The sequence below is a fragment of the Sander lucioperca genome, chromosome 1 (assembly GCF_008315115.2).
Source record: "Sander lucioperca isolate FBNREF2018 chromosome 1, SLUC_FBN_1.2, whole genome shotgun sequence".
Lineage (NCBI taxonomy): Eukaryota > Metazoa > Chordata > Actinopteri > Perciformes > Percidae > Sander > Sander lucioperca.
The window spans coordinates 17241605-17269190 of record NC_050173.1 but is presented as its reverse complement, the minus strand read 5'-3'; the positions used below and the strand labels follow the sequence as shown (position 1 = coordinate 17269190).

General features: G+C 39.2%; 1 protein-coding gene across 1 annotated transcript in view; it reads left to right on the top strand.

Moving 5' to 3' along the window:
* LOC116046302 (receptor activity-modifying protein 3-like) overlaps positions 1 to 27586 on the top strand; it is a 41571-nt gene that overhangs the window by 1900 nt on the left and 12085 nt on the right. Inside the window, exons 2-3 of the mRNA XM_031294619.2 lie at positions 26653 to 26682; positions 27094 to 27253. Of these exons, the coding sequence (XP_031150479.1) occupies positions 26653 to 26682; positions 27094 to 27253 (190 nt within the window). The remainder of the gene's footprint in view (positions 1 to 26652; positions 26683 to 27093; positions 27254 to 27586) is intronic.

Sequence of the window (27586 nt, the reverse complement as noted above, 5' to 3'; positions counted from 1 at the left end):
TGATTTCCACTGACTGTGAAGCATCTGCTTACCCCAATAAACAGCTATTCATACACTCTCACAGCGAGGGAAAATGCCTTGAGGTCTTCCGTTCCACTGCCATCTGAAAAATAACAATCTTGTGAATTCTTTTAGTAAGATGCTATTCATAGACCTGTGGTGAGATGTCACTGTGTTGAGCTCAGTTCAATGCACATGGCTGATGTCCATATGCTGTGCTGTTTATTTACACATGGATGTTGTTATACACCATGGTGTTTATCACCTGCACAAACCAATAATGAAATGCTTTCAAGTTTACGGCAAATCATTTGTGAAATGAAAGAATGTGAGGTGTTGTTTTCAGTCAGACATAAAGGGCAGATTGTGTCTACACAAATTCTGGTTTTGCCAAAGTGCAACTTGCATTAACAATGTGATCAGTCGAAAAGTTCACATTTTGATTTGTTCAGCCTAAAGAAAAAGTGTGGTATTTTTCTTATTGTCACCAAATCCCATAAAAAGCTCAAATCCAACAATGAATTTATGATACGTGAGGGTTAATGCCCGCCGAGGTCCATATATTATCAGATAGTGGACACCTTCGTGGGCATTAACCCGCTTATACCATGGTCACTTGCCAAATAACATTTATTTACAATCAAAATCTGCAGTTTTTTCAAACAATAACTCAGTTTCCAGGGCAACACCTTTGACTAATACCTGGAACAATCATTCCCGTCCCATTAGGTTCTTATGCAATGCAAATGTTGTTCACAGCTCCAGTAAATAGGATGGACCTTAGATCCATGTGATAAATTGTTTGTTATTAATTGTTATTCTTTACTTACTTCATGTTTATGTACATATGCAATCCAACTATAACTTGGTCATCCTGATTGTCCAAACTGTAATTTTGCAATGTTGGTCTATTCTGTACACACCACATATATTTCATGTCTGTCTATTCTGTAAGAGGAATCGCTCCTCTGATGCTCTTCCTTAGGTATCTTCCATTTTTTTCTCCCTTAAAGTTTTTTAAGGGTGGGAGGAAGTTTTTCCTTATCCAAATCTAGGGTCTAAGGACATATGGTGTCATATGCTGTGCAGATTGTGAAGCCTGTGATAAATAAAATTCATGGCTATGGCAGTTAAAATCATGTATTTCCAAATTTAAAGTATGTATTTGTGAGATTTATGTCTTTTGTAGGAACAAATGGGCTTGGAGCTGGGAGAAACAGACATGGAGCAATGAATTGCAAGACAGACTAACACATTGTTATGTTTTAAACTACACAGTTACACGTGTTTGAAAAGTGTCAAAGGTTACATGAACTCAGAGGAGGGATGTCCAGTCAGAATTTAGAAAACCTGCCATCTCACTGGGTTAGAAATTTAGATTAAAAGCACCTGGTCTCTGGTGTTCACTGAACTTACAAACACAAAGAAACAGCTAAATAGCAAATGAATATATACTGTATGAATTATTCTAGTCAGTAGATTGTACAGTACATATCTAGACTCATAGCGTACAAACCATTGGAAACAGGCTTGGTGTAACAAGCCTGTAGCAGATAAAATGTGATGCTGATTCACAGACCGTCTTACATTTGATCTTTCTTCATATAGCTCAACTGCGGTGGAAGCATGTTAAGAGCATTATTAATCTTTCAGTTACCTGTTAAAGATTCATGCACCAGAAGGGTCTTGAACTTTTTCTCTTCGCTCATCCTCATATCAAAGTCTAATGCTGAGGTCTTGCTGACTCCAAGAGACAGAGTGTGTGCGACTAAGCATCATATGGTCTGCAGATTGCAGACATTTTATGTGCCTATTCATTTATTGCTTATCTGTTATGACTATTCTATCTGACCCCTCCTTATTTAAAAATGTCAGTGAAAAGGTACTAGAAGCTACCATGTACTTCCATTACTTTAGATTAGATCTCATCTGATCTTATGTTGAAGCAAACCACAAATAATGTTACATTACATTAGTAACTATGTTTGATGATTGTTCGTTTTTTAAGCAAAAATGCCAAATACTGATTGGTGTCAGCTTCTCAAATATAAGCATTTGCTGTTTAGTTAATGTTCTATGAAATAAACTGAATATATTTGGGGTTTGGACTGTTGGTTGGACAAAACAAACTATTTAATTATGTCAATTTAGGCTCTATTTAATTATAATTGACATTTCTTCACTATTGACCAAACGATCAATCGATTCCTCGAGAAAATAAGTAAGATACTCCACTTAATGCACAAGAATAAAAGCTATGCAGTCTATGTACAGTATATATTATTTATGTGAAAGCAGTTGGCTTCAATAATCACTCTTATTACACCATTCATGCTTAAAAATGCTGCAAATAAAACACATTTATTTGTATGACAGGTCTAAGGAAGAAGCAAAAGGACAAACCAAGCACTCATTATCGGATCTCATTTGCACAAGACGACATCCACTGGTCCTGGCTCCTCAAAGGAGCAGCGAGAGGGCAGAGTTGGCAGAGGATAGTTAGATGTCTCTTTATATAAGAGTAGGCTGTAGGAGATCTGACAGAGAGGTGGTTTTCTGTCAAATGATTGAATAGGTAATGAGCACTGTTAAACTGAGCATTGAATTAAAGGTGATGACTGAAATGAATGATACATGATAGACTGAAATTAGGACAAGGAAAGGGCTACGCTTAATGATCAGAAAACCTTTAATTTACATTTTTTCTGTGAGGCCAAAAAGTAATTTTTCACTGAAATGAGTTAAAATGACTACGGCAGACACAATGTAGCCCAATGAATTGAAGCTGTCAGACAAATTAGATGAGAAAATGACTCACATCTGTTCCAGTTTACCAGCCTGTTAGGCAGTAATCCACTGCGCACTGTGTCAATCAATTGTTGGTTGATACTTTAAAGCATGCTGAGATTAACCTTTAATTAACACTCAAGCAGCCTTTTAGATTCAGAAACAAATCCAGACTCATGTCAAGGGTTGAGAGTGCTTTGGTAACTAAGGAGAGTCCTTTGTGCAATAGTCTGCAATAGCTGTAAGACCAATGTAAACACATTACAAGGATTATTCATGAATTCATATGCATTAAGATCATTTGCAGGGTTCTTGGTGCTAGTACAGTGCAGTGTTTAGTTTTTTGGAACATGAACGACCAGTCATTTTCTAGTGTTTGGCAGTAGTAATGGACTGTACGAAAAATTATTAGGTTGGGGCTGAAGACTACGAAGAAGTTTGAAAATGAAAAGAAAAAAAAAATCTCAGGGTGTGGAGCTAGAAAGAGTTCACCTGACTTCTGTAGCCCACTCCTGATCTCTGCTTGAGGCTAGCTGCTCGAGGCCACATTAGCATAGCACTAGCATAATACACCTTAATCTCTGACCGAACTGTCTGTTGCAGTGTTCCATTGTGGGTAATGTAGGTGCTAGGTTTTGACAAGGAAAAATAATGTGTGGAATAAAAAAGATGAGACTGGTCTGCATATGGTAGCTTGGGGGTTGTGAGTTCTTGCCAACGTTATCTACTCACCAGTCTATATCCACGACGTTCCACTTCCGGGATTGCTCCGGTGCTGGTGGAAATTCCACCGGATGTCCAGGGCTGGACTGGGACAAAAAATAGGCCCTGGCATTTTTGGCCCAGACGGCCCACACCCCCCATGATTGGTCAGACAGATTCCCTGCAAACAGTCCTCTTAAAATATGCGTGCATTCTCTGATATGAGTTGCCTAGAGTTCTGCGTTCATGTGATAGTTTTGGATCCTTCAAGAGGGGTCTCAAGACTTATCTGTTGATCTTACACTTAAATAATTTATTAATTCTTAGAGTTATGATTTGTATGGTATTTGTTTATTTTTCTATTATTGATATTTGATATGGTATTGCCATTATTGTTATTATTACTATTTTGCTTAATATTGGCTTAGCAACTTTAAAAACAGTTTTCTGTTAATTTTAACTATTGTAAGATTCATATTTTGTCGCTTTGGACAAAAGTGTCTGCTGAATACAATAACCATAACCATAACCCTTCCCAAAAGCTACAATAAAGCTGAGAGTAGTATATGCCCTGGAGAAGAGAACCAATACAAGAGAAGCTAATTAAGCAATTCAAGGAACACTGATGCTTGTATCAACACTGATTTTATACATCACACAGACTTTTCAGCTACCCAACAGGCCAACCGCTAGCATTATCAATGTAAGCTTAAACAGTTAGGTTACCTGACAGCCACTAACTTTAATGTTACAGCCAAACTGCTTGTTGTCGTTATGACATGAGGCACACACACACACACACACACACACACACACACACACACACACACACACACACACACACACACACACACACACACACACAGCCTCCCTCCCTTCCTGAGAGTCCCTGTTAATTTGCCTACTCCTTACCACATCGTCATTTACTCTCTCTTCCATCTTTTCCTCACTTGCTCCCCTGGCCCTGTCATGGTCACTCTCCTCCGGATCGGCTTCTTCCCTGTCATGATGTTGTTTCTGCTTCTCTGTATAGCCAGCCACCTCTCCTCCTTCCTCTACTTCAGGTAATGCTGATGTTGAAGCAGCTACTACAGCCCCAAACATGTCAGAAATGTTGGCACATTTTGAGGAATCCGCCTGTAGATTCTTAATCTTTTTCTCCCGTAATTTCTCGGCACCTCCCTTGCGCTTTGTAGTCGTTTGTCCATTTTAACGTGGATGCTAAACTTCCAGCATAACTATCACAGCTCGTGCCTCAGGGCCGGGAGGCGTGGCCCTAGTGGGATTCGCAAATTTGCGGCCCGGAGTGGGGAAGGGGGTTCTTGGATTTGATTGGGTCAGGCCAGTGCCAATAAAAAAATTAACCAATGGGCCGCTAGGAGTTCTTTATGGGCCGGTATGTCAGATGGCCAGTCCAGCCCTGCGGATGTCCCTCTTTCAGCCGGATGTCCGTTACCTTCCGCTTTCTTTGTGTTGGAATTTTAAACTACGGTGGATTTAGGAGGACTATGGTTAACTGCTCCTCAAATCTCTGCAGGATAAATCCAGACAGCTAGCTAGACTATCTGTCCAATCTGAGTTTTCTGTTGAACGACTAAAACATGTTCCACCAAAACAAGTTCCTTCCCGAGGCTATTTTGCAGCGGCACCGTGGCTCTGTCTGCTGCTTAGCGCCGCCCATGACGATTGTGATTGGTTTAAAGAAATGCCAATAAACCAGAGCACGTTTTTCTCCCATCCCGGAATGCTGTGTAGACTAGCTAGACCCTCCTCCGCAGCGCTGTGGAGGAAGGTCTGGCAATGCAAGACTATCCACTCACTGATAACATTACATTCAGGAATGAGCTGGTTTAGTTCAGATTTGGGGGGTTTGTACACCCTGCAGCTTCAATGTGATGATTGAAGCACATCTAGAGAGCTAACAACGGGAAGTCACCGCAGCTGACGTTAAACTAGCTGTTGATGGTCGGTAAATAGCTCTAAACTTTAGGCTGGCTGCTTGTTAAACCTAGCCTGGGAAAATCCTGAAGAACTTCCGGCAAATTTGGGATTTGCTCTGCAAGTCAGTCTTGCCAAAAGCCCATTCAAGCCCATTTCCAATTTTTCTAAATCGAGGCACCAATCACAACCGTTGAGGCGGGCTTTACATGATGACGATAGCGCAGCGACAACAAGCAGCTTTTTGTTTACATTCAACATGGCGGCCACCGAAGCGCAGCAACCCGTTGATGCCGCTGGCGCTGTTACGATCGTTGGTCTGATTGGTTGAAGGACTATCCAATTGCGCCCAGAGGCATTTGAGCGGCGTCCGTTGGTCCTTTGGAAATGGGCTGGCTGAGAATGGGCTGAACCTTGCCCAGACCCTTTTGACCTTAATTCTGCAGTAACGTATTTACACAGAAGAAGAAGAACGCAACATTTGGTAGCCGTGAGGATTAGCGAAGTGAGTGTAACATTAGCAAAGTGTCATTTTTTACTCCCTAAACGTCAACCTGTGGAGACTTTATCTGTTATATACAGATATGACTACATTATTTTTACCATGTGTGCAAGTATGAATACTGTGTGAGGATGCGTGCGTGTGTGTTTATGTGTGTGGTTGACTGTCTGTGGTGTATTTGGCCTGCTGCATTACTTTTCTGCAAATATAAGCTACTGTATGAAAGCTGCAGTAATGATTGTGTAAACCCGGCTTGTTGGCTGGTATTTGAAATATGTTCGGTGGGCTAATCAGAGTTTTATGGTGCTGTTGTATCGACAACTTTAGTTTTAACTTTCGTTAAAAAACATAAATCAATCTCTCTCTCCCTCTTGTTCGCTCGCTTAGTAAACCGTGGCGGAGGTGGGTGCGTATCTGTGCACGCGTGTGTGTGTATTGTTTACATGTGTGTCAAGGGAAACTCTAAAATTTTAGAGCACCCTCACTGAAACGTCGAGCAACCCCATAGCACCAGCAAAAGAAAATCTCTGGTGCCGCCACTGTCCGTTTCTACTCCTGTGGAATACAGAAGATGGGATGTGTGGGTGTGGCGGCGTTAGAGTTGTTTAAAGGCACCTTTGACAAAGTTGTGCTGATTAATGAAAGTAACAATACATTAAACTAATAACTTTAGCTATTGAATCATTTGTAATAAGTATACTGTAATTGCAATGAGTAATTGATTGCATTTTTCAGTCAGTTTTATGGTGTCTTGTGTTTTGCTCTGAGAAATACACCCACAGCTGCCACACAGTGGTGAGCGACCAGCCAAGTTAGCATGATTCAGATTTTGATTTTGTTAGTTTTTAATTAGTGAAGAGCAAAGAGAGCAAAGACACTTCCACAAAAGGCTCCTCCAGTGATGTTGCTGTTCTCTCTGGTATTAGACCCTAACAAAGATGTCAAGGAAGGTCTTAGATTCATTAATGCCCTTTAAACACCCCCGTGTGTCCTCACAGTCTCTGACCCAGTGTGGCAATTTAAATTTATGACTCTGCCACAGTGGCTCTGTCTCTGCATAGCAAATGTCCTCCCTCTCTGTCTCCCTCTTTGCCTCATCTGCTGTCTTTTCTCTCCCTCTCAGATGGCAGATGAACAGCTTGTTGGCACTGTCCTGACAGACTGCTTCCCAGGCACAGCTCTTTGGCACTGCTGGCCAAACAACTGACAGAAACAAATCATTTTTTTTGCTCAATTACTTGTTATGCAATATACTTTTTTTTTTTTTTTTAAGGAAAATAGTTGTTGGGTAATTAGATGTGAAAGGGTTTGATAATCCCGACATGTTTTCCATCAGAACTCAGTAGTCTCAACCTCCATGTGTCTGTCTATATGTCCATCCATATATCCGTTACATCCCTAATGAGATTCTTTGCTCAGAGTCGCAGTGATAATGCATTCCTCCGCTGTACTCTGGCTTTCATCACAAAGATTGTGCCAAAGGACTGTAATTAATGGCCAGAACAAGTTGACATATTTATAACTGATCGGCTGTGTGGGGGCTGCATCGCTCACAGGGGTATAGTATTTACAGCTGCTGTGTTTCTACAAGTTTGGACATTTAAGGAAGAGTGCATCAATTGTATGTTTCATTTTGGCCAAAGGAGGCAGAAAAGTAATCAGGTGTCCTGCATTTCTCATTAAGCCAAGTTCAAGTTTAAACAGTTTTTTTATCTGAGGCCCCTTTCAATTCAACCTCTACATTTACAGCGTTGTCTTTGTGTAGCTATGCAACTGTGACTGCTACCAGAAGCATTTGGTGTTTTTTCTAAAAAGCCTATAAAGTGGATAATGAATGCCTGCCGTCACGTGATGTTATTCAAAACGACAAATGTTTGCTTTTTGTTGGAGCAAGCGTTCCAGCGGAGCTAATTTTTTTGTTGGTAAAACAGAGAGGCTTTGGGCCATTTTTGGCTTTTATGCTTTTGAATTATATACTTGAAACTGAAATTGAAGAGAATTGTGTGGGGAATACTGATGAAAAGCCTGAGTTGCGTGCTGATTCCGACAATACACAGTGTTATAATCACATCCGCGCTTCTTATCTGTCACCAACAGCCTGCACTGCTCATTTATGCATATAAATACACTTTTGCACAAAAACACGCTTAAAATATTTGTAATGACACTATTTCGTTTAGATGCTCCACCATAGACAAAAAGTTCAGGAGCCTTTCAGTGCAGCAACTCCAGCATTTCCACAAACAAGCCATGACAGCTCACAGACAGATGAATTATCTCCACAGGGGCCTATTCCGCTGAAGCTTGGCTGTAATTTTCCTCTCCACATGGTAAATGGACTGCATTTATATAGAGCCGTTATCCCAAATGCCCTTATATTTACCCACGGCATGCTGTCAAACCCCACAATCACAAGCTGACCTGCTCCACCACCTGTCCTACATTAGGCCTGTAACAATTCCAAATTTTGCTGTACAATTAATTGTCTCAGAAATAATTGCGATTAACAATATAATTGTCTCTTTCAGTCAAATAAAAAAAAAAAAACATTATTACAAAATAAAGTTTTGAATGAATTCCAGGATACATCTTCTGGTTATATCACTGTTATGTGACACAGATAATGTAATAACACAGGTACACAGCCTATAAAGTAAACCACGCCTCTTTATTATTATAAAAACATTGCATTTTTTTCTTAAATTAACATAAAATTGACAATAGTACAGTATTAAATAGTTTTCCGGATATTAGCTAATATTAGCAATTAATTGTGGTTAAACAAAGAAACCGCAATTACGTAAAACAATTGCGATTATAGACAATTATAAATTAATTGTTACAGTCCTACCCTACAAACTGTGTAATAGGTTACAAAATTGCATTTCTCTCCAGAAAGTCTCCCATCATGGATCTTATCTTCTCAACCAGGGCATTTTATTTCTTTCTGTCTTCGTCATGGTCATCCAGTACTCCAACTCTTCTCCTCCCCCTCTTCCTGCTTTTGTTTGCCAAGTACCCAGAGTTCCCCTCTCTCTTGCACATCTGGGTCATTCTCCAGTTTCTCGTTACTCTCCCTCCTCCTTGACACCTAGATCCCCCCCCTCCCACATGGAAGACTCCACTCTGACAGAAACAGCCTGGATGCTTCCACTCAGGCGAGGGGAGGGAAAGTCCTCCTGGCTTTCTCTTGTACTTCAAGTAAAGAAGTGATAGTTTTGGATTGAAAGGGATCCATGGGCAACATGTACTGAACATAAGAATGAAATATTGTGCCTTTAATGTAATATTCACCCTCTAGATTTACCTATTTGTTTTATTTATTTTTTACTTTTTCTCCAAACTGCTCTCTTGTCCTTCACAATAATAATTCAGAGTTTCTGAATTCATTTTGGTTTGCCTCACCTGGCTCATCAGCTGCCCGCTGAATAATAATCACCCATCTGTCAATCACTGTGGCATTTGCTCACTGTAAATCCCACACGCTTGTTTTTATGAGCACAGTGTGAGAAAAGAAACGGATCACATAGTTTACATTCTTAGTTTTCTCATAAATGGGATGTGATTGCTTTTGTCTGTGAGAGAAAATAACTTTAAAACTAAGACGAAGATGTGTCTCTCCTGTGGCTGTGGGCCTTTTCAGAAAAGTGGTAAACATCTGAAGCTTTTCATCAAGGCGGCTTCAGAGCAGCAGCAGCAGCAGCAGCAGCAGACAGCTAGTAGTCGTGGCTGACTGAGCAGAAATGAAGATTTATGTCCTGTTTAAGCAGCAGTCTTCTCGGTCATTGACAGCTGACAGATCCATCTTTAAAATGTTGTTCCTAATCTGTAAACTTGTAGTATTTGCTGGCAAACATGTGTTGAATTATTTGTCAAAGCAGAGCCAATTAGACAGCTTGCTCTATATTGCTATAAAAAAACATTATTGCTCCATTTCATACCACCCACTGGAAATGTCTAGTGGATGAAGATGTACATTACATGTCATCTAGCTGAAGATTTTAGCCAAAGCGACTTACAGTTGCTACATATGTCAGAGGCAGCACACCTCTGGAGCAACTAGGGGTTAAGTGTCCTGCTCAGGGACACATTGGTTGATGTGTCGCAGTGGGAATTGAACTCAGATCTCCCACACCAAAGGCATGTGTCATATCCACTGTACCATCACCACTGACTGCTACAAAGTTGGCTCAGAAATTGCAGGAGTAGTTAGAGGGATAATGAGAGACAGAGACATACAGAACAGAAGAAACAGTGATTGTGTCATCTACCGTTTTTTCTGACCTGATCCAAGAGTTTGCACCAGTAACCTTTCTGTCACCTGTTAGCTTACAATACAGCTTATTGGGCTCCATTCCAAGTTAGGAGAATATACGGTAGAGAAAATCCAGAAAACACAAAAACATAGTATAGCTGTTTTTGTAAATAGTGTATAATATTCAGTCACAATACAGTCTGCATGGAGTGCTGCTCTCAGGTGTGTATAAAGTCCCTCTGGTGCTCTTCAGTTTGGGAAATCTGAGGCACTCAAGAGGTTAATGATTTAAAAAGCCTTATATACCACTTGGCTGTTAAGTCATAAAAACATGCCTATGCATTTCAGCCATTAAGGCCTTCATCAGGTCATGTAGAAGTACAAGTAGTGTATAATATTAATATACAATGGATTAAATCACTCATTATAACTTAAAAGGTGCAGTAATCAATATGTTTATATAACCAATGGATCAAATGACTATGTTTATTGCAACATGGGTGCTCGTAATGACAAACCCTTAAAGAATTTGCTGTTACCCGCAGCTCTAAGGAGCCTTTGGCGTTTTTTGGCTAATGTTTTGGTTTTAGGTTCCGCAACTTATGTGTTTTGGTTCGCTGTTACTGCTCTTATCAGTATTATTTCCAGCAGCAGCAGGCCACTGTTTTCAGCCAAAAAAGCTCAGATAAACCCACTGTATGATATCTGCCCATCACTTAACAGCAGACAGACTTAGTTAGCAACTAGCAACATAGTGGAGCATTTAGCAGCTTAAAGCCAGGTATTTTCTTCAGGAGTTTGTAGAGACCAAAAAAAAAAGGAGAGCAAACTTTGGACTTAAAGCTTGTTATACTGCCCACAAGTAGCCAAAGAAATGCAGCTTTAAGTCTTTGTAAGATATTTGTAAGATAAGTCTTTGTAAGATATTCTTGTTGCTGATACTTATCTTTTTCCAAAAACAACGTCTTAGTTACTCAGGAAAATCCACAATCCACACTGTCAACTGTTCCATTTGGAACTATTTTCTACTGCATGGAAATGGTGAAAACTGTCCCTTTAATATCTAATATGAGCTGCTTATAGACCCTCTGTATGAAGGAGGGTCTTTCAGGAGCACAGAAAAAAGAATTTCACTCTCATAAGTTTTTATTTGTCTGTGCCATTGAAGAGTTTTGTTACCTGCAATAACCTAAATGCTGCCTCAGAGGCTTTTCAACCGTGAGAAGAAATGTATTTTGGGGGATAACAATGGAACATAGTAATTTTTGGATAAAAGTTGAAAAAGTATAAGCTATTGATCAGTGACACTAAATTTAATTAGCATTGTCAGTACAAATATATCGGACTTCAAAAACCTTTATTGGTATAGTATAAATGAGTTAGAGCAGGGACCATAAATACAATATGTCTACATGAACAGCTTATTATTGGTTGAGGCCATAGGCGTAATTTACAGGGGGGATGCTGTTGTACACAATATATTCAGACACTGAAACCTCACAAGAGCCTTGCCAATATTGTAACTCAGCAGTTTGTTTTCTCCTCTTTTTTTTTAAACCTTGCACCAGCAGAGATCCGCTCCCATAAACAACAATTTGTAGGGATGCTCTGTGACCTTACACTACCTGGCCAGGTCAGTGTTTCTATCACAACAACATCCTCTCCTTGCTGTCCTGTCAGATGGGATGACTAACAGTCTATCAGTGTCTCTCTGTCAAAAAGTTATTACTGCTGGAGGATCAATCCACTGAGAAGCTTGTGAAATCAAAGCTGTAGCTTCTGCCTTCAGCTTGTTTTATCCCTGTCCAACTTTCTTTCTAAAGCTGCTACGTGTCTTATTCCAACACGAATGATCTATTACACATTGATTTTGATACATTAGCATTGGTATCATAAATTAATAAGATAAAAGCAGAGGAGGCCGGGTAATATTGGTTTAGAGCACAAAACTGATGGGAAATCCCTACATGTTGGCATCCTTTTCATCCAAAGAGAAAATAAACTACCTCAAGAAGGAGGAGGGGAGATAAGCAGCAACATCCTCTCTAAAGAATGTGGGAAATACTTGTGCTAACATGTGTGTGAGGCTATAATAATTATTTGATTTTGTTTGTTCATCATGCTCAATTCTCACAATTAGTTGAACACTGGTAATGGTCAGAAACGTGTTGCTTGAAGCATTTTTCAGAAGTACAATTGTGTTAAATCGGCTTGCTCCCTATGCGCACATCATACATTTCAACACCTGACATTCACTTTGAGTCTGCTTCTGCCTGCTGTAGTTAAAATGCTTTCTATTCATCTACAGGGGAATTAAAATATGTCTTAAAAGCAAGCTATCTGCCAGTGACCTCAGTTGGATAACCTCAGTCATTGTTTGACTGGATGGAGAGGAGAAAACAAATGAGAAAGATGGAACTTTATCCTTTTAAAAGCAGACACTTCTTTAAAAAAAATACCCTCTTTCTAAGGAATATTCAAGTGATTATTGAATGTTTTCCTGTGTGACATAAAAGGAACAGCTTCTTTTAGGTTGTCTTATTATTGTGACATCTTTGTCAAATTTCTGCAAAAGATCTGCAAAACAATGCCTCACAAAGGTTTGATTTGACCAATATTTTAAACCAAGATATCAGTTCTATTCCTTTGCTTCCTTCTGGCCTGCTTGGACAACAAAAACTATTTTTATTTATTTGTAAAAGATGGTTGATTAAAAGGCTAGTTTGTTTTTACTACCAACAAACAATTTTGAAAACATGATGTTTGGTTTCACATATTGCAGTTATTCAATTGCAGATTGTTATTTTCTGAATTAATCAATTCTATTCTAAAAAAAAAACAATAAGTTAAAATTCTTAAATGCCAAACTGTGTTTAACTGCCCTTTAAATTATATGAATATAAACTCTGGTGCTATTTTTCTTTCTCATAATAAGGATGCTACATAATATTTACATTTATTACACGGCTTGGTTGAATCTGGCGGCATTCTGCGGTCTGCTAATTCTTTATAACAGACCGTTGCTAAGAATGACAGACCATTGCTAAGGATAACAGACCGTTGCCATGCATAGCAGAGTGTCGCCATGGACGCAGTTCTGATCCCTCTGGAAGACAGACATCAATCCGCTGAAAGAAGGGTTAATTTATGAGCTGTGGCAAAAAGTGGGGAAACGTGGAGCAAGAACCTGTCTCCAATCCAGGCAATGACAGCAGATCTGGTGAGTGCCTATCGCTACATCTTTGTATACAGTCTATGATTGCTACGCAGTAACTTCAGCCGTAGAGACAACAGCAAATTAGTTACATTGCATCATCGTGTTTGCAGGTGTCTCAACTGCAGCGCCTGTGCAAGAAGAAAACCAGATGAATGAGGAGAAAAACGTCAACATAAACATTCCCAAAAAGTCCCATTCACCGTGTCTCACTTCACCATCAACAGGAATGTTCAGTTTAATGTGAATTATAACAGCTACGAAAGCAGCCTTGATAGCCTGTTGGCTCACTTAACAACGTCTCAGCTAATGTGTTAGTCTCGCATTGCCAGACCTTCCTGCACAGCGCTGCGGAGGAGGGTCTGGCTAGTCCACACAGCATTCTGGGATGGGAGAAAAACGTGCTCTGGTTTATTGCCATTTCTTTAAACCAATCACAATTGTCATGGGAGACGCTAAGCTCAGCACGGAGCCGCAGCAAAATAGCCTCAGGAAGAAAGTTGTTTTGGTGGAACGTGTACGTTCAAAAGTTTTTTTAGTCGTGCAACAGAAAACTCAGATTTGACAGATAGGCTAGCTTCAGAGATCTGAGGAGCAGTTAACCATAGTCCTCAAATCAACCGGAGCTTAAAATTCCAACATAGACTAATGTTGTGTCAACCCGCAGTGAATAAAACAGCAAGCTGGGTGAATGAATTTGTCCACCTAGCTAGCGATAGCAGGGCAGTACCCCATCACAGCCCGACTCATTTTGATGGTAAAATATAGGCCTACGGCAACCACAGCCCATAAGGTGGGATAAAATGCGTGCCCGGACCTGTGTCAAGGCAACTTAAGAAAAGATCTACAGGAGGCCAAATCTGCCTTTATGTTCTTAGAGACAGAGAGGGATCGTAAAAATAAAAAGTCAGAGCTGACAATTAAGCATCTCAAAATTGTGACAAAACAGTTTGAGAACAAATTTCAAATAGAGAAGGAGTGGCGACAACAGGAGATAAAACTAAAAAAGTTGAATGACACACTTGAGAAGAACAAAAAGCTGACCCAACAGAGGGGGGCATTGCAGCATGAGGTGGATACCCTGAAAGGATCTAAACATTATGGCGTCAAAGAAATAGACCGACTGATAGAACTGTTTAAACATAGTGAAGAACTCAAAAAGACATACACAAAGTTCAGTGAGATAAAAAAATGAATATGTTTAACCAAAAAGAAGTGGAAAGGCTTACCCTGACTGAAGCAGAACTCGAAAAAAAACAAGAAAAATTTAAGAAACAAGCGAAAGAACTTGAAAAACACGAAAAACTAAATAACCTTTACAAAGAAGAACATTTTCACAATAAAATTAAGATCAAGAGTTTGCAAAGTGAATGCGACTATTTCACAAAGTTGTCTAAGGAACAGGAAAACCAGATGTATAAAATGCAGCAAAATATCAAAACCGGAATCAGAAAACCACACAAAGGAGGCAAATAAGCAGTTTAAAATCAGAGAACAACTGGAAGACCAACTGAGCAGCTACGTTGAGCTGAAAAATAAACTGATAGAAAAGCAGAATGAGATCACAGAACACATTGAGTCCAGAGACCCGGAAATATTACAACTTAGAAAAGACATCTGTGATTTAGAGACAAGGCTAAAAATGGAATCAATCCAAATGAGTAATGTCAAGGCTGAAACAGACCTTAAGCATAAACGGTACATTGAGGTTCTGGAAATTATACCTCAGAAGAACGATGAAATTAAACAAAAGGAGAATATAATCACAGACAAGACTTTTGAGATAAATGCAAAGAACAAAGAGTTGGACAGGGTGGAAAATCAATGTGCTTCTATGAAGAAGGAGCTGAAAAGAGTGAAGAGCCAGCTGGATGAAACAAAGTCGACACTGGACACCAGTATGAAATCTGCTAAAGAGGAAGAGGAGCGGGTAGAGAAGATATTGACCAAGATTGTGGCTGAAAAAGACAAGTTGGAAAAAGAGCTGCAGGACAACAATGTTCTGGTAGAGCAACAGCAAACAAAGCTCAACCTCCAGGCAAATAAGAAGAAAGAGCTGGAGCAGACACTTAAAGAATATGAGACTGAACTTAAGTGTCTCAGGCAGGAGAACAAGGAACTTCAGCAGGAATTGGAAAACGAGCAAACAAAAGCGAGGCTGCTGATCGCCAGATCACTGGCGGATGATAAGAATAGTTTTCTCACATTCCTCCTAAGGAAGATGACAGATACGCAACGCCAGTCCCCGCACTGTTGGAAAAATCAAAAGCTTCTTTTGGAGAAAAAGAAGGAGGAGATTAAGAAGCTGAAGCGCATGTTGGCGCGGCGGCCGGAGGACGCAATAAAGATGTTGCAAAGGTGTCAGTGGGATAAGAGAGAGCTTAAAGAAAAATTAAAGGCATCCCAGGGCGTCCTCATGGCATACCAGGAAGATAGCAAGAGTCTGAAAGATGAGAACAAGAGGCTGACAGATACGAGTGTGGCGATATATCAAGGACCAAATCTTTACCCCCTGTTTCCAAAAAGTCTCATTCCCCCTCTGAGGACAAATTAAAGGACATGGGTGTGTCCCGGATTATATCAAGGAGCACTTGCTTCCCACTCGCCCTTATCAACTCCGAGCGTCAGTCTAGAGAGGAGTTCAAGATCGCCCTGCTCCCTCCCATCTCCATAAGACCCTGTGTTGTGGAAGAAAAACCAGGCCCCATCCAGCTTACCCAAGCTAAAGCTAGAGTTCTACCTGCAATTCAAATCTGCCATTCGTAATTAAGGGGAGAAACTACAGGTGAATAGTGAAAATATTTTAACTAATAGATATCACCATGAAACGTCCTCAGTTGATTTTTTTTACATTAAGATAAATATTTGTTTTATTACACGGCTTCTGAAAGTTTTCTGTTTAAAATATGCATTTGAGGCATTATCTAATGCTACCTTTTGGTGCATTTAATGGAAATCTACATGATTTAAATAGAAATAGTCAAAGTGAAGTAAAATAAACACCATTGTGTATTTTGGATGTTTCTTTCCCACTAGTCTGAAAGCAAAAAAGGCCAAAACCTCAAAATGAAAAATTATGTTTTTGCCTGTAGTGTCTCCCCGACAAAAAACATTTTCTATTTTCCATCTATGGTTCCTTTCTCCACGTGTATGTTTGGGTTTACTTCGGGCGCTCCGGTTTCCTCCCACAGCCCAAAGACATACAGGTTAGCTAATGGGGCAGCTGTGGCTCTGTGGGTAGAGTGGGTCATCCACTAATGGTTTGATCCCCGGCTCCTCCTATCCACGTCATTGACCTTAGGCAGGACATGCCCTGAAATGCCATTGGAAAGTGTATTCCATTAGATTACTCAAATTAGGTAATATATTTTCAAAATACTTTGGATTACTTTTGGAATACTTCGAGATCCTGCATGTTCTCGACGTATTTGTGTGGGTTTCCTCCAGGTGCTCCGGTTTCCTCCCACGACCAACAGTATGTATGTAAGGTTAGCTCCTGTCAGGGCCCCTGACCAAGGCTCTGGCAGAAAGAACTGTAGTTAATGAAACACACAGCCATAGAACTTTTTTTATTATATTTTACATAAACAGTGTAAAGATATTTCAAACATATATCTCATTATTCATATTATAGATCATTCACACTAGGACACAGACAAAAATTCCATAATCATAAACAAACATATTAAACTAAAACAAACTAAATAACACAAAACTACAAAACACACAAATCAAACAACATAATAAATGCACTCAGATAACACTTTTATCGTAATCCCTAACATTAATGTAAAAATGTATAAAATCAAAATCTCTATGAGACTGCCATATCTTCAAAAAGTCTGAGGTTCTGTCTTTATTATTATAATAAATTCTGTCCAAAACAAAGTAGCTTGAGAGTTCATTCCACCAGTGGACTATTGCTGGGGGTTTGGACGCCTTCCATTTTAAAGCTATACATTTCCTAGCTGGCATCTATGTACATACTTTCATATATATTCCACTTGTCAGACATATTGGTTCCCAAAAGACATAAACGAGGTGAAAGGGGAACAGATACATTTAAACGGTTGTAGTATATTTAGGTACAGAACAAACCACTTGAATTAAATCAAGGGGCAAACTAAGACGAAGAAATATAAAGAATAGGGCTTCTCAAAATGCAAGATTGTAGTATTACAAGCTTCGATTTATATATAAGTTATATATATGATCAATACTCATCATCAATACATCAATTCATATTATTCATGTTCCTCTCAAGCAGTGAGCGCATTATTGTTATTATTATTATTTTTTTTATTATTATAAGAACGGGATACAACGTTTATGGAGGAGCCCTGTTTATTCCTATGAGAGTTGCTCAGTGTTCACCAAAAAGTTTCTAAGCTTCCAGGTTTACTTCCGTGTTATGCGACTCACTGAATATGCGCAGTAATGTTTCTCCCATAATGCTTCAGGGTATGTGAACGAGCAAACCCATGAATGGCAGCCCCCTACGAACAGCGCTCACCCTTTCCGTACGTTCCAGACGTCATTATGAAGGATGTACTTTTTCTGGGCTTTGGAAAAGTTTTAGAAAGATTAAAAACGTATGGCTTAAAAATATTCTATGTAAAGAGTTACAATCACCCTTGTTTGCAGTTTGAAGTGTCCTGGCAGCAGTTTTACAGACATCTCTTTTACAATTATGGCCTATGGGAAAACAACTTTCTGGGTCGCAAGTTTTTTGTTGTTGCAAAACTGCGAGTGGCCACTGGACAAAATCAGCGGAAAGGCTGAGTGCTGTTCGTGGGGACCTGAGTGTGTCACGGACGGTCGCTACTCGTCATCCTTCGTCGATTCAACGTGCTTTGCGGTATTAGAGCACATTAAAGACAGACAAGGGACAACAGATGCATACTGCAAATACAAATTCCAGTAGCAATTGCAATCTTTAGGTACACAGTTTTATCAGAGCTTTAAGCTCTCCCAGGGAGACCAAATCAATACGCTGTAGTGTGTTCTGAAGATTATTCCATGACCAAGGTGCAAATTAGGAGAAGGTTGTTCTACCAAGTCCTGAGGGAATCCTGAGTACCTGGTAGAGCCGCCATCTAGTGGAGCAAAGATCATAACAGCTGTTGGTGATGAGTGACAGGACATTATGCAGATGAAGGGATTTTACCCAACAAGGCTTTGTAAATGAAAATATACCAATGCTGCTGTCTCATTAGGGTTAATGAAGGCCATGAAATCAATGTCTGATTGACTGAAATAGTTTGTTGACATTGTTTATTGTTAATATAAAAATATATGGCATATATACTGTAAATAAATTATTTGTACATAATTTTGTCATTGTACGTTTGTCATTTCATTTCAATTTTGGTCCTGTTAGTGGTTGAGTAAGCATATCTAAAACGTATGTATGACTATAAAACACATGCTCTCCTTATGTTCTCCTAACATAGACACAATTACCCTAGCAATGCATGAAAAAAAATAATAAAAAAATAGCCTCAGAGAAAAGGTAGCTGAAGGCTCTGGCTCCCATTCTACCTTTGGAGACTCTAAGGAACCACACGTAACTCTGCATTGTGGTAGTGCAGTGTTCAGGTGGGGCAATTGGGTACTATGATCTCTTTTTAAATTCAATTCTGGATTTTACAGGGAGCCAGTTCAGAGAAGCTAATATGGGAGAAATAGGATATCTTTTCCTACTTGTCAGTACATGCGCTTTTCACATGTACTGATCAGCTGGATCAACTGGAGAGTCTTAAGGGACTTATTGGAGCCACCTGATAATAAGGATTTGCAGTAATCCATCCTAAAAGTAACAAATGCATGGACTCATTTTTCTGCATCTTGAGACATGATTTCATTCATTCATTAGATTATAGCTTATATTAAATCAAGGTAAAAAAAACCAACCCAAATACATATGTTTGAAAATACATAAAATAAGTACGTAGGTACAAACCTTTATTTAATGAAATTGCTGGTAGAGAAAGTTTTGAAGATAAACATTTTAGAAAACACACACAAAGGGGTAGAACCAGCATGGCCACATCACTGCTAACACTACAGGAACCTCAAAAGAAAAAGAAAATATAACAAAAAATAAACATTACCCCAATTTCATTGGATTTTATGACAAATTTTAACAATATATTGAGACTCTCAAACTATAAACCCTAGTAATAATAATAATAATAATAATAATAATAATAATAATAATAACCAAAGTAGTCAAACTGTGGTTATGGTGAACTCTTTAGAGTTATAATTTTGTATTATTGATGTTTATTTATCCCAATTCTATTATTAACCAAACTTGTGTTAGTGTTAAATGTGGACAAATCCATGTCTACTAAACTCTCAACTGCCCAAAGAGTTAAAATTAAAATGGTTTCAAATAATAAGCATTTAGCTTTGAAATTACATTTAAATCAGACATTAACCACCTTGTTTCCAAGCTTAAAATTAAGTTTCTATATAAATCAATTATTGATAGATCATGTTTTTCGGATGTTAAGGAAGCCAATGTGCATTTCTCTCCCCCTTTCCTCCACTCTTCCTCACCCTCACCTCTCTTTTTTTCCCCTTTTCTCTCCTATGTGCCTGTAGAAACCTCAGCTGATTTTCAGTGACCTCATTTGGTAGAAGTAGAAGACAGATGGCACAGCAGGAAGAGAATGAGACAAAAGGACATCTGATTTATTTCCCTTTTTAATTTCTGAGATTAGATTTTGAACACAGGACACATTATTGCTGTAGGCATAGATACGGATTTGGCTAAGACCTTCTTCATATCCTGTTTGGAATGCATTATGCAATCTTCCGAAGTGTTTAAACTCACAATTACATTTGCAGAAAAAGTGCAGCCAAATGCAAAAAAATGTTTTCTCTCTAAACAAATCGGACCGTTATTACGAACCATCTTCAGCACTCGTGTTGCGATGGCGATGATGGGGCAGACCTGACATTGTGATATAAGGTAGAGGTTGTTAAACATGCCCTGCTCCCTGTGCCTGTGTTTTAAATCTGTTTGGACAGTGCTGGCAAATTATCTACTTTCCTTAATCTTATCCTCTCATCTATATTTATCTAGACAACCTGAGGGGATACAGCGTGACCGTGTGCCAACTGGGAATACATGACTGGCACGCTGTCAACCAGTGTGTAACATCTTCAAACATCTTGATATAGTTTTTCTCCTAGTTAATAATAGCTCTGCTTGGCCTGCATAATTCACATGTGTAATGCTGTTACCATGTAGTGCTAAGGCTGCATTACAGTTGACTCGACAGTTCTAGTTGAGTGCAAAAGATTGCTTGGTTTAAAGCTCGCCCTTATCGAGAAGTATTTAATGATTCTTCCTGCTCAGGTGGAAGTTGTTTTTTTGTGGATTTGATATGGAAGCTTGAGGGAAGCCAATAATTGCAGCCTTTTAGCATCTTGCTAATTTTAAACCCCCACATGCAGAGAATCTAATTAATATCCTGCAGTAAGCCTATGGGTAATTGCTTCCTTTATACAGTACATTAAAGAACAAAATAAGACTTAATTATGCCAGTTTCACGTCTGTCTTTTTAAAAGTGGTTATTGCTCTATAAGAAACATGTTCTTTCAAATTAAAGCATCCCTTTGACACAACAAAGCCAGAGCAGAGGATGTTGTTAAATAAGTTATTAAAATGTTAATTTTCCTATGATGTGAAACCTTTTCCCTTTTTCATAATCGTATGGGCTTGATCCATGAGCAGCAGCGTCCGTAGTGGCCAGGAAAGGCTTCATTAGCATAACTGTGAAGTTGAACCTCAGTCAAGAGGAACCTGATAAATGGAATAAAAATAAGTGAGAGCGGCCAGATGAATGAACAACTACGAAAACCATCCATCCACCCTTTTCAGTTGTCTATAGAAGCCCAAGATTAAATTGCCGTTCTTAATGAGTGTGAATGAATGAATTCATGTTAAATTGATTACTTTTTGAATGTTTCATTTACATTTTTTACAAGAAGTGAAAACGCTATATGAAGAACAAAGATGTCACACATCTGTCTCTCACAGCTCAGCTCATGCAATTCAAAGACGGTTTTCACATTGAGTTACTGCGAATGGACACTGGTGGTTTCAGTAAATTGAAAAGACATTACTACAATCTACAACTCACAGCCTATACGTGTTTATGATAGTAGAGGCAGCTACAGATAAACTGGCGGACACTGGTGGTTTCAGTAAATTGAAAAGACATTACTACAATCTACAACTCACAGCCTGTAAGTGTTTGTGATAGGAGAGGCAGCTACCGATAAACTGCATTGCTGCTATTCATCCTCTCTAAATAGCTATGTAAGAAATGCCAATGGAATACTGTTATTTGTGGTGATATTCCCCGTTTTTGAGCCCTGTTCTTTTAGACCAAATAAACAGATACTATACAGATATGCACACTGCTGTATGTACATTTTAAAGCTGCACTCGCTAATTGTTTTGGTTGTAAGACGTGGTCTCGCATTTCCAGACCTATCTTCACAGTGCTGTGGAGTAAGGTCTGGCTACACCACACATACATTCTCTGATAGGAGAAAAAAAACACTCTGGGTTGTTTGCATTTTGTTAAACCTATCACAATCGTCTTGGGAAGGAACTTGATTTGGTGGAACATTTGCTCACTGAAAAGAAATATTCTATATTAAATTAACTGTTCATACAATACAGTAACGTGAGCTATTTAAATTAGCTGGATACATGGTAAACTTAATTTGCTCTTACCAATGTATCTCTGTATGGATTTTGAGAACGGCAACACACAGAGAACGGAAGGTGAGGGGCAAAGCTGCGAGCCCGATGTCAGGCAATTATCCTGGAAATGTACTTCCGTTGATCCAGACTATAAGGTACGCAACTTCACAGTTGCAGGTTCAGGGGGGTGGCAGTAGCTCAGGGGGTGGCAGTAGCTCTGGGGGGTGGCAGTAGCTCAGTCCGTAGGGACTTGGGTTGGGAACCGGAGGGTTGCTGGATCAAGTCCCAGTACAGAGTGTGGATTGGTAGCTGGAGAGATGCCAGTTCAACTCCTGGGCACTGCCAGGTGCTCTTGAGCAAGGCACCGTACCCCCCCAACCGCTCAGGGCGCTGGTCCAGCACTGGCAGCCCACTCACTCTGACATCTCTCCATTTGTGCATGAATAGGTCCTGAGCATGTGTGTGTATTTCAGGCCTGTGTGTAGTGATTTCTAACAAAGAGTGTAAATTGTAATTTCCCCACTAGGGATCAATAAACTTAAAAACTCACCGCCCTCATCAATGTTGTTTCCAGAAGAGGGCAGCAAGATATTTTTAAAATATTTATAAAAAAAATAATTTAAAGTTTAAGCTCAAATGTGTGTGACTATGGGACTTAAAGCAACATATTGATATGTTGGGTAGTACACTTTGCTTTCCTGCCTAGAGGATTAGGTTTGGGTTAGGGTTAGAGAGAGTTAAATGGGAAGACTGAATATGAAGCTACAGCCAGCAGCAGGTTAGCTTAGCTTAGCACAAAAACTGTAAACAGGGAAACAGCTGGCTAGGGTTTCACCAAAACAAAACCCATCTACTAGCAGCTCTAAAGCTCAGTTATATCTTGTTTGTTTGTTACGGACAAAAAACAAATTGTAAGAACAACATGTTGTTCATTGATTCATCATAGGTGCTGACGTGCTGTGGTAAGGATATTGTCTCATTTCCAGAGCTTCTGTGTTGATCTTACCTTGCAGAGCAGCTGGATTCTCGCAATATCACCAGATCACGCGGGATCACATATCACACCCTGTCAGGCTTCAAGATATGCGTTTGTGTCCGAACAGCAGCGGACCGAACCAATCAGTGTCCGCTGAGGAGCTACAACTGTTTGGTCATGCACTTTATAGTAAAATCGTAAATCAGTAATGTTAGACCGAAACATAGTTACTGTTAATGTTTAAATTAGTGAAATCAATGACTACCATGCATTTACATTACAATTACAATGGTTATCTTAATCTGTACTGTAGTGGCATGTGTGACATTTTGATCTTATTTAATCATTGTGATTATTATTGTTAGTGATTTCAATAGAGATCCTAATTGGGAAGCTTTTCCACCCTGTGAAGTATACATATCTGGATTAAATATTGGAAACTGAATGACCTTTTGAAGATCTTTGTTGTGCAAATGTTAAAATTTGAATGTTATGCATAACAAAATACTGGCAACTCTGTTCTTGCTATTGCTTATTACTTAAATAAACCGGGAACATATTATCAAGTGTTGCACCCATATGTAATGAGCTGTACAATATCTACACATAATCTGTTTCATAATGTTGTAGCAGAGCTTGTGCTATCGTAAGTGGTTTGTTATCAAAGAGTGCATGTGGGATGTTTGGCTTTGCTGATTCCTGCCGCACAGGAGCTTATGTACTCAAGATGTATTTATGTTGGATGTTATATACGAGATGTTATTTTTGGACTGGCCTGCAGTGGGCTTATTGTCGGGAGAAATTAAATGCAAGAGGAGACATATGGGAACCAGAGGGCTGAAAGCCAAGTTTTGAGATGGAGAATTTTCAAAGAGTGCTCTTAACTTGCCATTATATTTGATTTGATGCATTGATTAGTAGACACAAAGGGCATATTTTCTTGTGATCTTAAGAAATGATTTTCTGTCTGTGTCTGCCTTGAAGAGATGACAGGAAGTGGATTAAATGTTTTGAGATAAGATTTTTTTTTTTAACTATGCATATGGATTAGACTTTGTGACCTCTGATAGCTCCGGGGATTCTTATCCTATTCTAAAAAAGCTGAGGGTGACTCTTGTCACCACTTTTGTTCTGAAACAGCACTTCCAGGAATTCTGTGTCTTGGACGTTCTTCCTCATTCTTGTTCTTTTTTTTGCCAAATCTTTGAGTGCAGTTCAGTTTTTCAAAAGTTTTCCAAGGCTTTTTGGAAAACGTAAGTCACAGTACAAGTAGATGAGGCGGGTTGAGGGAAAGTGGAGACACCAAAAAGTAAAATACAGCGCTAAACAATGGACATCACAGACAGAATTTGACGGAAGAAATCCTAATTTTCATTCAGCTCATCTTCGACCTGTCTGAGAGGTTGGACTTTGCCATAAAACAAAAAGTTTATTTGATCTGTGCTCTTAAAATGTGTTTCCAAAAAAGAAGTTGTTCCAGTTGAAGGACCCTAATCACAGAAAAAATTGATTAGGATTTCTACCATCTACATTTTCCACCTGAACCACGCATTTGTACAAAGTTTTGTGCTATAATATTAAAGAAATAGTTTGATATTTTGGTAATACACGTATTAGCTTTTGGCAGAGAGTTAGATGAGAAGATTGATATCATCTAACTCTCAACGAAAACGCAAAATTCACAACATGTCAGACTATTCCTTTCAAAGGTATTCAAACCAAACCATCGACATGGAAAAAGGGCTAGAATCTACCGAAATACTTTATCTATCTATAGTATTAAAAACAAACACACAAGGTAAAATTATTTTATCCCATCACAAACACACCACCTCAAAACATCCCCATTTGCTCAAACAGGAAAGTTTCTATATTTAGCACGCTAATTTGGTCTTTGTCTTTGTCCTACGGGGCGGGGTGTCTTTCACACTTTGTAAGCATGGCACTTCAAAGAGAGATATACCTTCCTGTGCAGTGGCACGTTTAGCTTTGGTCACACTCGGACACTCGTAACTTGGATCAGAGAACAAGGTGGGGAGAGAAAGGGAATAAAAAGTTTGTATGATAGATGCACTTTTGTATTGGAGAGTATGAGGATTCCCCTCTTCAGCTGTCATTTTTCATTGTCGTTCCATCTTTATTTGTTTTTTGCCTCTGCTGGGTAAGCAGCAAATGAAAACACAGTGCATGTCACAAATAATGGATTTGTATTGATTTTGTTTGTCTCATTCATTTATGACAATGGTCACACAAAAGGATTTTATACACATCAGTGAGATGATCTTGGTTCTGTCACAAATAATCTGCTCCAATCAATCAAAACATAATACAGTTGTGTGTGAACATGCTCTATTTGTCTGTTGGCTGTCTGTAGTCCAAACACACTATTACTTTTCAAAAGCTCTACCTAAAAGGGGGGATGCTATGTGGAATGAGGGAACATAGGGCTTTCATTTTGATGGGGGTAAAATCTCATTGAAATGAGGGAACATTGGGCTGAGGCAACATAGCCTTTTTGTACTGTAATACATTTGACTGTGAACATTTATAACACACAGTTTTGGGGGAAAGTTAAAACAAAGCATAAAGTGAAGTCCCTCATGTCCTCCCAGAACCAGCCGAGAGGAGGCACCTTTGAATGTGAAAGACATTAGAATAAGCAGCTATGCTAGCTGTAGCCATACTGAGACAGCTGTGCTTTGAGCTAAATGCAGCATGCTAGCATGCTGACAATAACAGTGCTAACATGCTGATGTTTAGCAGCTATACCGTTTACCATGTCCACCATCTTAGTTGAGCATGCAAACATTAATCTGCACTGAATACAAAGTACAGCTGAGGATGATGGGAATCGTTCTGCTGCTTCAGTAGCATGGCTGAGAATGCAATGGATCCCAGGCAACAGGTCAATAGGTTGGGGAAACCTGTGCCTTGCCAAGCCATGTGCATTTAGTTTTCCATCCAACAGGAAGGCATGGTAAAAGGTGCTTACCTTGATGAGATGCTGGTTCTCTGTAGTAAGAACCTGTTGTCTGCAACTCCTCATCTAACAGTTCACTGTGGCTGTTATCCCATGTGCAATTACATCCTGCATTGGTTAAAACTGATCCACTGGGAATTAAGTGCTGAAAAAAGTGCTTGTTTATTTCACGAGATTATAGCGAGCAATAACAGTCGGTACTACCTTCGGTTGTAAAACAATGCCAAAGCTGCAGTTGCCTAACAATAAAAGTTCCCATGCTTTGCCTATGCAAAGCTTTTAATGTGAAACAAGAGCAATAGGAAGTTTGAATTTGCAGTAACTTAACACAACAGATTTAGTTTAATGCAGCTCTAGTAGAGGATCTGATACCCTACAAAGATTGTGAAGTTGATCTCGATCAGTCGATAATCTCTTCGAACTGTAAAATGAGAGGGCCAAAGGTCACAGAGAGATGCAGAAATGTAATTTATGTAACAGAATATGTAAATTAAGAAATAACTGTGTGGTGTGGTGAGTTGTTTAGCCATCCGTTCACTCTAAATAACTTCTTATTTTGTTTCTTTACAGTCAATGCCTGGATGATGAGAGGGTTGTCAGGTAAGCATTTTCATCCATCCATCCATCCATCATATAAAATAAGATAGAACTATGTCAGTCTCTTGGGAAAACTGAGCAACATCAGGACACAACAAAGAAAAATAAGATTGTGGGAGTGAGACATTAGTGACATTTCCACTAATCCAAGAACTAGTGTGTGAAAATTTAACTTATGATAGACAGTATGAAAAGGTTGCAGCTTTAGGACAGAACTTTATGAAAAAATGAAAAATGTCAAAAATGCATGCAGTACACAGCTCATAAATAATACAAGAATACAAGTCAAATGACAATGGACTTCTGTCTTTGTCATGTTTTATTTCAGTTACTTCACTGTCATGACTATTTATCAGAGGCAACACAAAGCAGGGTATGTGACCCAAAATGGTTTTCTTCTTTCTGTCGTTTCAGCCGCTGACAGTTTCAACATAGAGCCCACTCCTCCCCGGCCGAGGAAACCCTGCAATGAGTCCCGTCTGAAGTGGGAGGTGGAGGTCTGTGGAGAGGAATTCAAGCGGGACATGGGTCACATAGATCCACACTACTGGTGTAACCTCACACACTTCATCAGGTACGACCATATATATATACATAGTTTAGCTGCAAACAAAATATACAAAACAATATAGTATTTTAACCCTGTACCTAAATCAATCAAATAATGAAGCATCATTTCTAATTTAACGCCAACTTAGAGAAAAAGAGAGAGCGAAGTAAGTCTTAGCTGAGTGAGCTGTGTACATGTTAATGGTCCAGTTGGTAATGAATAGGCCTAGTGTAAATAGAACAGTGAAAAAACACAAGCATTGCATTGGGCCATACTGTATGATTTTCTTTAATAAACTAATTGGAGGAGAATATAAAGTTGGTTTGAAGTGTCAGTGATGAAAAGCTTTTGACAAAA